The sequence below is a fragment of the Aethalodelphis obliquidens genome, unplaced genomic scaffold (assembly GCF_003676395.1).
Source record: "Aethalodelphis obliquidens isolate GAN/ISIS:26980383/991018 unplaced genomic scaffold, ASM367639v1 scaffold5, whole genome shotgun sequence".
Lineage (NCBI taxonomy): Eukaryota > Metazoa > Chordata > Mammalia > Artiodactyla > Delphinidae > Aethalodelphis > Aethalodelphis obliquidens.
The window spans coordinates 7,192,695-7,208,860 of NW_020837949.1; the positions used below are offsets into that span (position 1 = coordinate 7,192,695).

The window sequence follows — 16,166 nt, forward strand, 5'->3', positions numbered from 1 at the left end:
CAATAGTGAGAGGCCCGTGCACCGCGATGAAGAGTGGCCCCCGCTTGCCACAACTAGAGAAAGCCCTCACACAGAAACGAAGACCCAACACAGCAAAAATAAATTAATTAATAAACTCCTCCCCCCAACATCATCTTAAAAAAAAAGAAAAAAATTTCAATGATCTCGCATTATTCAGGTAACCTGAATGAAGAGTGAAAAACTATATTTTGTATTATAAAAATGCCAGTACTTCCCAAAATGATTTCTTTTTTTTTTTTTTTTTTTTGGTTACACGGGCCTCTCCCTTTTGCGGCCTCTCCCGTTGCGGAGCACAGGCTCCGGACGCGCAGGCTCAGCGGCCATGGCTCACGGGCCCAGCCGCTCCGCGGCACGTGGGATTCTCCCAGACTGGGGCACGAACCCGTGTCCCCTGCATTGGCAGGCGGACTTCCAACCACTGCGCCATTAGGGAAGCCCCCAAAATGATTTTTTAATTTGGCATAATTTTGGAGAAATCTAGAAAAATTCAAATGGAAGAATAAACATCCAAGAGCCAAAAAAACAAAATGACTGGGCAGGACTTGCGCTGTCAAAAATTACTAATAGGACAATAGTTTCAACTGCAGAAATTTAAACCTTACTGCACATTCTAAATAGAGTTAAATGTGAAAAACAAAATAAACTTGGAAAATATCTGTAGTATATGTCAAAAGGTCAATATCCTTAATATATAATAATCTCTGAAAAATCAATAAGTATGTGCAAATAAAAACATGGGAAAGGAAAAGGAACAATTTGCAAAGTAAGAAATACTTGAAGATTCTGATAAGATATAATTTGTTATATTATTTGGTTAATGGAATACTGCTATCCAGTAAATAGAAAATACATTAATGTAATAAATTAGTGGGGGAAAATAGTTATTAAAAAAACCTATAGGGCTTCCCTGGTGGCACAGTGATTAAAGAATCTGCTGGCCAATGCAGGAGACACGGGTTCGAGCCCTGGTCCAGGAAGATCCCACATGCCACGGAGCAACTAAGCCCGTGTGCCACAACTACGAAGCCCGTGCTCCGCAACAAGAGAAGCCACCGCAATGAGAAGCCTGCGCACCGCAACGAAGAGTAGCCCCGGCTCTCTGCAACTAGAGAAAGCCGGCACACAGCAACGAAGACCCAGCGCAGCCAAAAATAAATAAATAAAAACAAAACAAAACCCTACAGCATTACTCCAATTTGGTGTTTACGCGCACACTTGAGCAAGTGTCCCAAGTTTGTGCAGGTTTATGCTATTTGTATTTCCCTGCAAGTCTACAGTTGTGTGTTTTCTTTCCTGATTACAAAGCTATTTTAAAAAACAATAAAAGATCTTTCTGTGCTTTAACTCTGAAGTTCCAAGCCTCTGCTCCTTCATATCTAGTATTTCATTAAGCCTGATACCTCAAGAAATAAAGCTGGTGAAATACAGGACATGCAAACCAAAAAGCACCACTTTTTCTCGAGGTTATACCTGTTTCCTGGAAGAACATAATACCCTGGCAGCAAAAAGTCATCTCTTAAAAACTTTTCTCTCCCCTAAAATGAAAGGTAAAGCTTTGGTATCACTGCTGATTCACTCTCTGGGGGACATTGGCTTTCCATCCCCTGTACTACAAAAAAACAGTAGCACTCTACAGACTCTTCCTGCAGGGGCCGAGAGGGAAGAGCAAACTGGTCCCTAAGTGATCACAAAAGCCAGAGGGGCTCAGCAGTTGTTTACACAGCAGTCCCCCCTTATCTACGGGGGATATGTTCCGAGACCCCCCAGTGGATGCCTGAAACTGTGAACCCTATAGGTACTATGTTATGTTTTTTCCTATACATACATACCTATGAGAAAGTTTAATTTACAAATTAGGTACAGTAAGAGATTAGCAACAACAATAAAGTAGAACAATTATAACAATATAATGTAATAAAAGTTATGTTTAATGCCTTTTCCATCTTAACTGGGCACATGTCATGCACTGTGGCCATAACGTCAATTTGAGGTGTGACAGCAAAACTAGCACAAATTTTCCTTCTTCACAATTTCATGGAGAGACAATTTATTCTCACCACAGATCTTAGCAACCTTTTCCTTATTAAGTTGAGAACTTCCTCCTTTTTACTTAAAGGAAGCACTTTATGGCTTCTCTTTAGCGTATCTGAATTGCTACTCTGGTGCTTTGGGGCCACTTTTAAGTACAATAAGGGCTATGTGATCTCAAGCACTGCGGACGACGGTCGATCTGATCACCTGGTCGATGAAGAGACTAACAGGGGAGATGCTATGGACAAAGGTATGATTCAAGGGCAAGATTCCATCATGCTACTCAGAACGACATATTTCAATACATACAATTTAAAGCTCATGGACTGTTTATTTCTGGAACTTTCCATTTAATATTTTTCGGACTGAGGTTGACTGTGGGTAACTGAAACTGTTAAGGTGGGACTACTGTCCACAGGCCTACTTCCTTTTACTGCGATTCACAGATACTGCTTTTTTAAAAACAAAACAGAAACTGAAGGACTGTGGGTAGAGCAAGTGTGTCAGCACCGTGTCTTCAACAGCCTTTGCTCACTTTGGGTCTCGGTGCCACATGCTGGTAATTCTCAAAATATTTAAACGTTTTCATTATTATTATTTGTTATGCTGATCTGTGATCAGTAATCTTTGATGCTGCTATTATAATTGTTTTGGCATCATTTAGCAATAAAGTTTTTTTAAAATTAAGGTATGTAAATTGCTGTTTTTGACATAACGCTATTCTCCACATCTCATAGACTACAGTATGGCGTTATGCCCTGGGAAACCAAAAAATCCGAGTGACTTGCTTTCTCGCAGTGGTCTGAACCTGAGCCTGCAGTGTCTCTGAGGTTGATGAAAAACCCAAGGTCCTGGGTGTCATGTCATTAGGTTTTAGGAAGGACAGTCATGTACATTCTTTGTTAACTTGAAGGCAAATAAGCTCTTGATCAGCACTGTACTTGGCAGATAATTACATCAGAACACCCAGATCAAATTCAGAATGACTAAATAAAGTTAAGCAATTAAAGACTGTTCCTATTAATTCTATTAGCATCAGTATGCAGGAAAAACAAAATGAAAAAAAAAGTAAGCAAATTAATGAAATAAGGTATATTTATTTTTAAAGTTTTAAAAAATGACATTAGAAACCTAGAAGAGTCACACGTTTTTTTCGTAGCTCAGATGAGACAGTAAGATATGCTAAGACACTAATATGGCTCAGGGGTGTTCATTCATCAAAGTCATCAGTAGAAGGAAAGCCAAAGATTCTCAACTGTTTCCACTAAAAGATTCCTAACAACACAGAAATGGGAACATAGACCCCTCCAGGGAATTTGCACATCTAGCCCAAACTGGCTGTTAAAAGCAGAGTATTTCTTGAAAGTTCATGCTTTATCTCAATATTGTTCATGAGTTTTGTACTCTACTTCCTGATAGAATGTTTTAATATAAACGTAATTTCTTAAGTTATTGAATAAAATGTGCCACAATTTATCCCATGGTTTTGCATATTCTCAGGCATATACTGAAGGTTCTAAACAATGTATGTGTGTAATACCAAACACTTATATCATGTTTGCTCTTTGCCAAGCATCAAATAATATATAATAATAATAATGATAATAATAAATTATCCCCATTTTATAGATGAGGAAACTGAGGAACAGAAAGGTTAAGGTCAACTCCCTAGTAAATGGTGGAGTAGGGATTTTAAATTAGACCCATAGCTCAGTTTGAGATGCAAGGCTGTAGCTATAGGTAAGGGTAGAATTGTTCACACGGTTAAATTCCAATTTTATGCTCACAGAGTCTCTGCATTATGGACTTTCAGAATGGATGGATGTCATGTTTGGTAAGATCCAACCAGATCTGGGCCAAACCTTTAACGCCTCTAGGAAGAAATCCCCTCTAAGAGAGCAAGGATGCTGGAAGCATGCTCTCTGTTGAAGGCAGAGCTCACACTGGGTTGAAACTATCCAGGCCATTGGAAATGTTTGCTCCTCAAGCTGCCTTTGGTTCCAGGTCCGATTTTTTTTTTTTTTAACAACCATACGCGGGCCTCTCACTGTTGTGGCCTCTCCCGTTGCGGAGCACAGGCTCCGGACGCGCAGGCTCAGCGGCCATGGCTCACGGGCCCAGCCGCTCCGCGGCATGTGGGATCTTCCCGGACCGGGGCACGAACCCGTGTCCCCTGCATCGGCGGGCGGACTCTCAACCACTGCGCCAGCAGGGAAGCCCCCCGGTCCGATTTTAAAAGCAGATTTCCCTGTTTTGGGAGTGCTGACGTAGCTCTGGCCTACGAAGCGGATTTCCTTGTACCAAAGCACTACTACCTTCCTGGTTGTGGAGAGCAGGTAGCTGCAATTCACTAAGTAGTCTGCAAATTGAAAAGGCCTGAACCACGCTTGTGGATGTGTACCCCGATAAAAGGCCCCACTTTTAAAAACATACACAGTTTTAAAAGGATCACCATATATAGTAGAGTTCAATAAAATATGTCTTTATGCAAACTACACTCTGCCAAAATGAAAAAATGAAGTAACAGGCAATGCTTAGATTTAAAACAGATTTGTCAGGCAGCTGTTAGAAACTCTCTATAAGCTGGTTAGGTTCCAGACTGGCACACAAAAGCTAATTTAATCCGTAAGTATACACAAGGAACTATCACTACTCCAAGTATAATACTACTTCTTCTTTTTTTTTTTTTTTGCGGTACGCGGGCCTCTCACTGTTGTGGCCTCTCCCGTTGCGGAGCACAGGCTCCGGACACGCAGGCTCAGCGGCCATGGCTCACGGGCCCAGCCGCTCCACGGCATGTGGGATCTTCCCGGACCGGGGCACGAACCCGCATCCCCTGCATCGGCAGGCGGACTCTCAACCACTGCGCCACCAGGGAAGCCCCCCAAGTATAATATTTCTGAAGCGTTCCACTTTTGTTAGGTTTTGAGGTATCAGAAATTTGTTTGTCAAGGACTTTCAGCTTCAAACTTGTAAGGGCCACTTATAATCACTATCTCTTATGGAAAAATGCACTTGGAATGTCACAAACAAATTGGGGAGGACCTTCTCTACATGGTGAGAAGGGAGAGCTGTTTGTTGCTCTTTCTGACTTACTAACTTTCGATCTCAGCACATGGGAGAAAGTGGTTCTGCAGTGCATTTCCTCTCCAAGCAAACAGAGAATAAAGGGAAAAAAGCAGGTGTCAGACACAGTCAGCCCCAGACTCCCTGGAAGTCTCCTTGCCCGTCTCAGTCAGCAGTCATAGCCTGTGGGCAAAATCCTGCCTGTAAGTAAACTTTTATTGGAACACCGCGGCACTCACTGTTTAGATGTTGCCGTGGCTGCTTCTGCGCTACAACGGCAGAGCTGAACAGTTGCAAGAGAGACCACATGTGCACAAGGTCTAAAATATTTACCATCTGGCCCTTCATAGAAAGTTTGCTACCTCCTGACTTAGGTCACTCCTCAGAGCATAAGTCTGGGATACCTGTATTCCCAAGAAGGAGAACGAAGAATAATTCCACTAGAACTTCACTGTAACATCACTTAATGTAGAAAAAGATTTACGATACAGACACCGATCTTGGATTTTTTTCTTGTCTAAGACTTTGATCCTGTTCTCTCAGAAGGACTTCTCCTCTAATGCAAACTTGAAGACTGTGTTATATAGATTTTTAGGGGATATTTCAGAAGCAAAAAAGCAAAAGCTTAAAGTGTGCAAATATTTGTTTCTTAAAAACTAGTTTCTCGTTGACGTGAGACCGTGGCTCCCGTTAGATACACATATACATTCTATTGTAGTAGAGACAGTTCAAAACACGAAAGTCACACAGCTATTACGGTGACATCCTCCGATCAGTAAGGAGAACACGGAGCCATGATTATCAAATTAACTTATAAAAGCTCCTTGGTGAACTGGGAGCAACGATCTGCACCTGCTACAGACACTACAGGATAACAGTGCCTAAGAAATGACTTTGAAGAAAGTTGCATATATTAAAAAGAATAATTCATCTGAGCAGCAGTAACTTTTAACTTAAGCCTACTTTAAGTACTATGTTTAAGCTTACCTTTTTCATGTATTCAGTAACCGGGTTCTGCTGCAAGAATTCGGTGCTCTCTCTGGTATAAAATCTCTCTGTGTCAGCCAAAAACTGAGATTCAAAGGATTCTTTGTACACTGTTAGCGTTGGGCCCTTCGCAAAGGCATCATCTTCATTCAGTCCCAGTTCCACTGGAAGTAAATAGGAACTACATTTCAACTGCCCTATTTTTGGTTATATTTTAAGGAATATACTTAGGGGTGGCATTCAGTTTAAGTTATGCTTAAAAGGTAAGAATGAAACAACAGGGCATAAGGCAAATCTGTTATTCACTGGTAGTAAAGTATACTTTCAATAAAAGAAAAAAGAAAAAAGTCCAAGACACACAAAAGCAAGTAATTCTGATGGATGGCCAGGCACGTTCCAAGTTATCATGAAGTTCATTCAGAGAACGTTTATATTTCTAAAAGCTTACAAGAAGGAAGAATGCCTAATTCTAAACTTTCAAAGAAATACAATGCTACCTAAGCTTTTGAAATACTGTATTACTTTTCAGATTTCTCAATCTGTTATCATTCGGCTCCATTAATGACACTCTAGCATATAAATCCAGTAATTCAGTATGAGACCAGAAAAGAAAAGAATTCAAATGTCAAATGTCTAGTCCATCAAAATTTCCTTAGGGCACAAAGATCAAACAATTTTTATAATGGGTAAAATCAAACCGAATCACACTGACATAAAGAGAATTATGAGTACCTTTGTAAATGCTAACAATATTCTCGATAATACTGAACTATCTGAAAATAAATCTATTGGAGCATTGTTATGTAATTGTCACTTGATATACAACTGAATAAATTAAAGGGAAATTGTTTACCATAAGACTGTACAACTCCGCTTATCAGTCTTGTATTGATGGTTTCACCATTTCTTTCCTTTTCAATCAGTTTTAAAACAGCATTTGTTACCTTTAGAAAGGATATAGGAAGAAAACATGTAGATTACAGACTACAGTATGTATTGGGCTGGCCAAAAAGTTCGTTCGGGTTTTTAGCCAACCCAACATTATGTTACTACATAGCTCTTAAACATTAGAATCCATTAAATGCAAGATGAGAGGCACTCTTAGGACATCCCAAAGGAGTGAGGAAGACAATGGCTAAGAAATGAAATCTGGAAGGGGTTTCAAAAGGAAAACATGCACACACTCACACAAGTAGGTACCTGTTTATTCAATGGCCTGAAAAGACAGTCTCTCCAAGTCACCAATGCAAGCTGGATGAAAAGAAAAAGGAACAGTATTAAATGGCTATACTTTTACTATGCTTTTTCCAAAGCTGAAGTCATAGGAAATAGCCTGAATCCTAGATTACATGTATCAATATTTCTAGATTATAAACTTGGTGAAAGTCATCATGATGAAATCAGAGAGCCATTCTCTTAACAACTTCAAAAGGTATCAAAGTACAGACGTTTATTAGCTCACATTTTAATAGTTGAGAGAAAAAGAAAATCTGGATTTTAGGAGAACATACATATTAGCCTAAAGGGCAACGGTGGATTTAATGTATAAAATTGTTCTCTGACTCAAATGTATGTTTTGACCTAACACATTTAAGAAAGATTTATCATAGTTTACCATTTATCATAGTTTCCTAATACTCAGTAAAATAAATAATAGATCTTAAATATCGAGTATGTTCTGTATGTTTATCATGGTGTTTTATGTTACATGGATGCATACAACTGTAAACGCATCAAACTGTACATCTTAAATGAATCAGTTTATTATACATAAATTATTCAAATTTCCCATTTTACTAGTATGTGTGCGTATGATGCATTTTTAAAAGTTTTGGAACTTCTCAATAGAGGTTATGTCAGAAAGTTACTGTAAAATGTTCCCCCAAAGGGAAATGTTACAATTCATATATGGTTTTTAAACTGTTGAGAAAGGTATTATTCAGTTAAGTTCAAACTCAAATTTATAACAATTTAACACTCAAATACAAACTGCTGAGAAATTAATTTAAAGGTAAATGCTATCAGTCTTATTTTCCGCCAAATTTAACCATAGATAAAACTGGGTTTATGTAAGATAATACAGTTCTGAAAAGGTTATGTGTAAATTTAATTTACAAAATGAAAAAGTTTCTACCAAAAAAAGGGCAATCTGAAAGCACTATTTAAGAGAAAAATATTTTTAGTAAAGCATGAACAATATATACTCAAGTACTACTAGAATAAAAAGGTTATTTCAGAATTAGGAATTATGCTACCAAAAAAGACTCCGGGAAGAAAGAGTCTTATTTTTCAGGAAAAATACACCCTGTGGGGCGCGGTCTGAAGGTAACTCTCCCTGTGCAAACTGGCCGCTGCTCCTCTTCCCACACTCCTCAGACCTGTCAGTGCAGGGGGAGGCAAGGCAAACGCAACGTGTGGCCATCAACTTCCAGTAAAGATACTGCACCTTTCAAACATTTTTCTAAGTTAAGACAGCACTAGGCAGACCTCATTTGACTTGGGATAATTCGTCACTTTGAAGGAAGAAAGGCAAGATAAGAAAGCAGGACTGAAGGTAAACCAGAGAAAGTTCAGGACAGATTCAGGGAAGAAGTCCTGCTGAATTCCTTTAACGTGTTAATAATGGAATTAGTTTACGCGCTCTGGTTGACTGGAAAGGAAACCCACAGCTTTCTATAATTGAAGAGAAAGACAAAATTATCAGGGAAAAAAGTAGATCTTTATAGTTCATGACAAAGCATCCCCGTCTTCTGGAGAGTCTGGAAAATGCAATGAGGCATCACTGCACAAGAACTGTTCCATGTGTCAACTGATATTCGAGCTTTAAATGAATTCAACAGGCTCCCTGCGAGAGCAGGCAAAGGAAATACTGTTTCTAGAGAGACGTGTTAACTGGCCTTTGCTGTGAGTTATGGCTGCGTATTGCATTTCCAAACTGACTACAGCATTTAGGGATGTAGAAACTAAGAATTAAAAAAAAAAAAAAAAAAAAAAGGAAGAAAGAAAAGGAAAAAAAAGCAGTCAAATCTTGAAAACAGTACACAAAAAAGTTTAAAGACTATAATAATTTTGGGGAGTATGTGATGTTATTATAGCGCATCTATATGGTGTTTTAGGTCAAGCAGCCAAGAGGCAATCAACGAAAATCACGCTGATTCCTACACTGACAACTTTCAGTCTCGAGAAAGCATCTGTAAGTGGAAAAGAAAAGGTGGACTACAAGAGACTCAAATCAAAACACTAAACCTAGAAAGTTCTGTTAAAATTATATAACAAAGTACCATTATGAAGCAATAACCGTTTGGTATAGAAACTGAGCTACACAAATAATAAAATAATAAAAGTGTGTCATGCATCTATGGCACATTTCTTTTAATTAAATTTGCCAAAAGCAAAGCAACAAAGCATTGCTATTATAGCAACATTCTTGGATATGGAGATAATCTCATTATGCAGAACTTGACATTTTAACACCACTCGTTCAAAAAAGGTACTGTCTGTACATCTGAGAGCCTACTATGAACAGACAGACTGTTCTGTGGTTCTGAGTCCTCCCTTGACTGGTTCTCAAACTCGACAGTGCATCAGAATCACCTGGAGGGCTTGCTAAAAACACACCGCTGGGCCCCAGCTCCAGAGTCTCTAGTTAAGTCAGTCTAGGCTGAGGCCCAATTACTTGCATTCCTAACAAGTTCCCAGGTAATATTGACGCTGCAAGTTTGGAGACCACACTTTGAAAACCAGTGAGCCTGGAAAAAGCTCCCTTGACTTAAGAAACATACTAATGAAGGTGATTTAACAATTCAAATTTTGCCTCTTCAAAATTTATTTCCATGCAGTCTTAAAAAAAAAACCCCTCAATTCTGAATTCTGTTAAGTGTCATGACTCCTATTACTTCGTATATTGAGTGGGTAGAGTGGAATTTCACATCACAGTCCCCTCGTGAAGCAGCTTCCCAGACCCCAGAAGACCGTGGGTGGCTGATCACTGAGGCTCGAGTCCCAAGCAAGGGACCCGCTTTGCCTGCTGCGGCCGGGATGCAGGACTTGCTGTGCTAAAACGGGGACCGCTCCGGGCTCGGCCTGACGGTCGGTCAGATAATTGAAGAAGAAACTTTTAATAAGTAAATGCAGAAGCGTGCAGGCTGTATTTTAGAACTCCAATTACTCATCCTTCTCTTTTCTCGCCACAAAATATCTAAGGGCCCCATTTATTGATCAATTAAAACAAAGGGAGTTATAGCTCACCAGTCTGAAAACTGCTTACTATTTGCCTAGATCTCCTACTGGGAAGGAAGACGCGTCCCTAAGAAAACACACATCTGAAAGGTGTGTAAAAACAATCTTACGGAGTAGATTTCATAGATTCCTTTCCGTCCTTCGTCACACTCGCGGCGAACCCAGTGTCTATTGAGGTAGGCACAAATCCCATTCAGCACCTTGCTTGAAAAGCGGTAGTCTTCCCACTGTTGAGTGTAGAACTTCAGGACACTCTCATCCATCAAATCTTCTCCGTCCTAAAGACAAGTTCACTAGAGCTTTAAGATGACTAATTTGTCACATGATAAATCAGAGATAAAAGTTAACTGAAACAAATCTATTGCATTAGGATACACTGATGTGTATGGCTTCAGATGGGTTCTTTGGATTATTCTGTATACAAAACATGCTCATTTACTATAAATTCTCACAAGAAAGTAGCTCATGAGGATTAGACTAAAGAGAATTTTAATGGAAATTCTTTGATCTCAAACTAGAACATTTTTCATGGTATTAATATGCATATACATTCATAAAAAGACTGAACTTTTTAGAATATGAGGGTAATTCCTTTATATTAACAAATGAGGAATTCACCTCAACTTACTCCTATTTTTGATATTTTCTGTTAAAAAATTAATTAAAATGTCCAATTAACAATTTAGACCACGGGGCTGATACTCTTCCATTTTTTAATGCATCTTCTTCATTCATTAAATTTACTTAAAAATTATAAAAATCTATAGCTCTCTGTGGTAATCTGCTGCATTTTTGTAAAAATAAAGTATACAGTATAATGGTGCAATATTTCTTCTTTAACAAGGCCTCACGAGGAAAATGTTCATTTACCAAATTATTTTTACTGAAATGTCTACAACTTAAACCACAAATTTTTATTTGAAGGACAGTAACTTGAAATTTTTTCTTAGGTATTAATGACATCTACAAAGTTAGGTCTTACCCTTTAAAAATGGGGCATTAAATTGCAGTATAATTAAAACGTGCCGTAGCAGAAGAGCACTCCAGGGGGAGCTGGGAGAGGGCAGCCCCCTCCATGAACTAAGGGCCTGGGGCCGTCCCTGAACTTCTCAGAAGCTCCATAAATACACGCTGCACGAGTGATCCGACAAGCCACGTGAAAACCTGACCGTATCTGGATACAACCAAATCTGTGTTCATTTAAATAACAAGAAACGAACCCGAACATGTAAAGCTAAGCTATTCTGGATTATAGTAGATGACCATTTTTAGAATGCAAAAAATAATATCGCTGATGGCATGGCTGTCAATACCTTTCAAAACACAATACACTGTTCCTCACTTCAATACTAAAAAAGAATAATTAATTCCAGTGTTCACTTTACAAAGTGTTGTGAATAAAAGCAAGGAGGACACAGTGGCTTCATCAAGACTGCTTAGGAACGTGGAAAATAATACCATCTTAGTCACGATTTGTGGTCAGTCGATTATGGTCTGTTAAAATGATGTTAAGTTTCCAATTACCTTGTAAAATATATTAAGAAAAACAAATGTGGCATGCTGAAGTTTTCTGCCTGTTATCTGTGTAAATAAAAAATCTTTCAAGTATATACACAGAGTGTGCAGACTTCCCAGGGTACACACCCTACATAATGTGCGTAGCACCAGATGAAGAAGCCACTTGCCCATCCTGTGGCTGGATGGAAGGCATCACACTGCCTTTGCTACAGAGGATGGAGACTGAGGAAGAAAAAGGCAGAAGATGAAGGGGAAAAACCACATCACTGTCCAAGCAAAAGGCTCAGAGCAGGAGGAATGAATGTTCGTGGCGAAACCCACCCAGCCAAGGGCACAATTTCATTATGGTTCTGAAATGTACCACAAGGCCATGTAGAAAAGGCAAGAACACATGGGAAAATGTGATTACCAAAGGCTGGATAACCTTACAGTCTTTTATACATTTTGATACAGAACAGCACATTGGGTTCAAAATACAATACAGGTAATCTGACTTCATAATCATATGCTTTAAAAAGGTTCATCAATCTCTAACCACCAAATACCAAATGGTTAGTAATTGAAGGAAAGTACTACTATGGTGAAAGGCTATCAAAAACTTCTAATTTAACAAATCAAAGAACAGAATATGGGCTTATGAAGATTTCATCTTCACAACAGGTAAATGACTAAGCAAGAGCAAAACATCTTCAGGCACACGTCAACGCCAAAAACAATGAAACAATGACAGTGAAAGATTTAACTTATCAATAGAATCATTATTTCACTACCTTTTCTGTTTTTACATTCTTTTATAAATGCTCAGTATACATATAAAACATCTTACCTTCAGAAGATTTGTCAAGTAATTCTTCAAAAATTCTTTAAGCCGTTTGTACAATTCCAAGCCAACAAACTGAGCTCCCCCCGGCGTCTGCCCCTTTTTTGATTTAGAAGGAGGGACACCAGCCCCTCGAGCCTGGTTTGACTGGTGAACACTCGTGCAGTAGTTATAAACGTGACTTGGAGAAAAGTCAAGGAAATCAACAGGCATCATCAATGTCAACAGTGATTAATACGAACATATTTTCTTATAAGATACTTCAGTATCAATGTTTCCCATGTATCAACCAAAACCTGTTAAAGTTAGAGTGGAAAAAAGATCCCATTCACACACCAATAAAGCTAAGAGTCAGCCAGCCAAGGAGGATGGAACATCCTGGAGGAAGGTCACCAAGAAAACTCTGGACCTTCAAGATCGTCTAATGCCATTACCTTGTGGAAAACTGTCCTGAGAGTGTATTAGAAGGTAAGAAAAGAACTGGCAAATGTACAAAGAAAAGGTTGCAAATGAAAAGAAAAAAAGCAACTACCTACTTCAGGGAAAACAACAAGCTATAACCATAGTCTATTATAATGCTTAGCTATGAATATTTCCAGAAGCATATGTCATAAATATAAAAATAACCAAAACTTTAAAATTATCTGTAAGTGGATTTAACCAAAGCTACCCTCTGAGAATGAAAAATGAAAAGCAGAAGACACGGCAGTGAAAGAGACGGAGTCCTCTATTACAACTGAAAGTCATGGATGCCTAAAGCTGGCCAATCAGGAAAGAGCAGGACCCAGGCACTACGGAGAGAGATGGAGATGTGGTCTCTCTTTTTTTATATAACCTTTAATACTATTTCAGCTTATCTGCATATTCTTTACTTGGATAAAATTAATAGAAAGACACCAATACTGATTCAGACAGAAAGAAAAATCATGAAACAGAATATTCTGGTGTATTTAAGAACTTGCTATATAAAAACTATTTCAGGTCAGCGGATAAAGATTATTGAATAAATGGCATTATAGGTGATTTCAAAAAAATTTCATATTCCAAAATATATTACAAACAGATTAAGAATTAAAATATACAAACTGAAACCATAAAACAAAGAATATACACACAAATACTTTCTTGATCTGAGGTTGGAGAAGGCCTTTCTAAGCAAAGTCATATAATCACTTCATCTGAAATTCTGTAACTATTTTAGTAAGAGATATCTTAAAGTTACTACCTTTAATAAATAAAGGTAATTTAAAACAATGTGAAAAAAATTAATCTCTAAAGAAACAAGGATTCCAACAGAAAATCCAAAAGCTAAAAGAAATACGTATTCGTAGCCAAAAACCTAAAAAACCCCTCAATCTCAGTGGTAATCAAAGAACTATGCCATAAAACACTGACTCATTTTATTAAATATTTCAAATATAGACAGAATCACAGATTATAATACACAACAAACTCTTGCAAACTCATGACCTAGTTTGGACAAATCTTATTACATTCCCATGCTTGTCTCATTCCATCCAAACCCCCCTCAACTTTTTAGGAAATGAAATGATACAGAGTATACCTGACACGCTACGAACTCTTCCCTCATCGCACTCTTCCTCCCCCTTTCCCTAGGGGCAAATGTCCCCGTGATTTGGTGTCTAACATTCCTATGAATGTTTTATATTTTACTGTGTAACAATATATGAAATTATTTTGCATGTTTTCAAATTTTAGATTACACAAACTGTAACACGTTGAACATCTGCTTCTGCCAATTTGTTTCTGACAACATTTGAGATAGTTACAGCTGTATGTAATGTACTGTATAGTACAGATTTATGATTTATCCATTCTCTCGTTGCTAGACCCTGCTAACGATCTTTTGGCAGGTTCCAAATTTTGGCATGATTTTACTGTATTTTCTTTTAAATCTGACATTTCTAATCCACCTTGGTTAAAACTGTATATAACATGAAGAAAAGTGATTTTACATTTCTCTGCATAGAAAACCAACGGTTCACAAACCACATATTAAATGGTCTTATCCTTTCCCGACTATATGTATTGCTACCTTCTAGATAACTGTCCATTTCAATAAACTTTTCAAGTACACTGCCCAGTTCAGTCTTCTTTTAAAAAATGCCTGCTAATTTTATTGTCCCCCTTTTAAAATATTTTTATTATTAATTTTGCCAGAGGCTTGTCTATTAGTCTTTTTAAGGAACCAGTTTGAGATTTATCCATTTTCATCACTGTACCTGTATTTCTACTGTTTCCAATCTACTTCTTTCTTCACGTTTGCTCTCTTTCTATAAATCCTCGTTTGGTTGCTTAGCTTTGTAATTTGTCCTCTTTGCTCTTTTTAATATAAGCATTAAAACCTACAGACTTTCTGGGCTTCCCTGGTGGCGCAGTAGTTAAGAATCCGCCTGCCAACGCAGGGGACGTGGGCTCGAGCTCTGGTCGGGTTACATCCCACATGCCACGAAGCAACTAAACCCATGTGCCACAACTACTGAGCCTGCGCTCTAGACCCCGCGAGCCACAACTACTGAAGCCCGCATGCCTAGAGTCCATGCTCCGCAACAAGAGAAGCCACTGCAATGAGGAGCCACGCACCGCAACGAAGAGTAGCCCCCCACTCGCCGCAACTAGAGAGAGCCCGCGCGCAGCAACAAAGACCTGACGCAGCCAAAAATAAAAATAAAATAAATTTATTTTTAAAAAAAACCAAAAACCAAAAAAAATCCTACAGACTTTCTGCTCTACACCTCTGTGGCTACATCACCTAAGTCTGATATGTATTCTCCTTATTCAGTTATATTTTCTTTTTTCCATTGCTAGTTATCTTGATTATAAGAGTTTAGAATTTTTTAGATTTCCAAAGTGTTTTTTTTTAACCTTTAAAAAAAACCTTTAATTTCTTTTTAAAATTAATCAGAGAGTGTTATCTTTTGGATAGTTTCTTTAAAATATGATGAGTGGGCTTCCCTGGTGGCGCAGTGGTTGAGAATCTGCCTGCTAATGCAGGGGACACGGTTCAAGCCCTGGTCTGGGAAGATCCCACATGCCACGGAGCAACCAGGCCCGTGAGCCACAACTACTGAGCCTGCGCGTATGGAGCCTGTGGTCCTCAACAAGAGAGGCCGCGACAGTGAGAGGCCCGCGCACCGCGATGAAGAGTGGCCCCCGCTCGCCGCAACTAGACAAAGCCCTCGCACAGAAACGAAGACCCAACACAGCCAAAAAATAAATTAATTAAAAAAAAAAAAAAGATGTTTAAAAAAATATATGATGAGACTTGTAGCCGAAGATGTAGTGATTTTTCTTTACATGTGCTTGAAAAAATGTCCACTCTCTAACTGCTGGACACATGGCTTGTTAAAGCAAGCTGGCCACTTCTGCTTTTCAGGTGTTCTGTGTTGCCAGTGATTTGTCTGTTTATTAACTACTGAGAAATTTTTATCAAAATCCCCCTAACCAGTTATGGGTTTGTCAA

General features: G+C 38.6%; 1 protein-coding gene across 2 annotated transcripts in view; it reads right to left on the minus strand.

Moving 5' to 3' along the window:
- The window catches only part of CUL1 (cullin 1), a 107,107-nt gene that overhangs the window by 31,547 nt on the left and 59,394 nt on the right, over positions 1-16,166 (minus strand). For both annotated transcript variants that reach the window (XM_027101603.1, XM_027101602.1), the window contains exons 3-7: positions 12,689-12,863; positions 10,455-10,622; positions 7,306-7,356; positions 6,959-7,049; positions 6,106-6,269 (exon numbers count right to left, since the gene is read on the minus strand). In XM_027101603.1, coding sequence (XP_026957404.1) covers positions 6,106-6,269; positions 6,959-7,049; positions 7,306-7,356; positions 10,455-10,622; positions 12,689-12,863 — 649 coding nt within the window. The remainder of the gene's footprint in view (positions 1-6,105; positions 6,270-6,958; positions 7,050-7,305; positions 7,357-10,454; positions 10,623-12,688; positions 12,864-16,166) is intronic.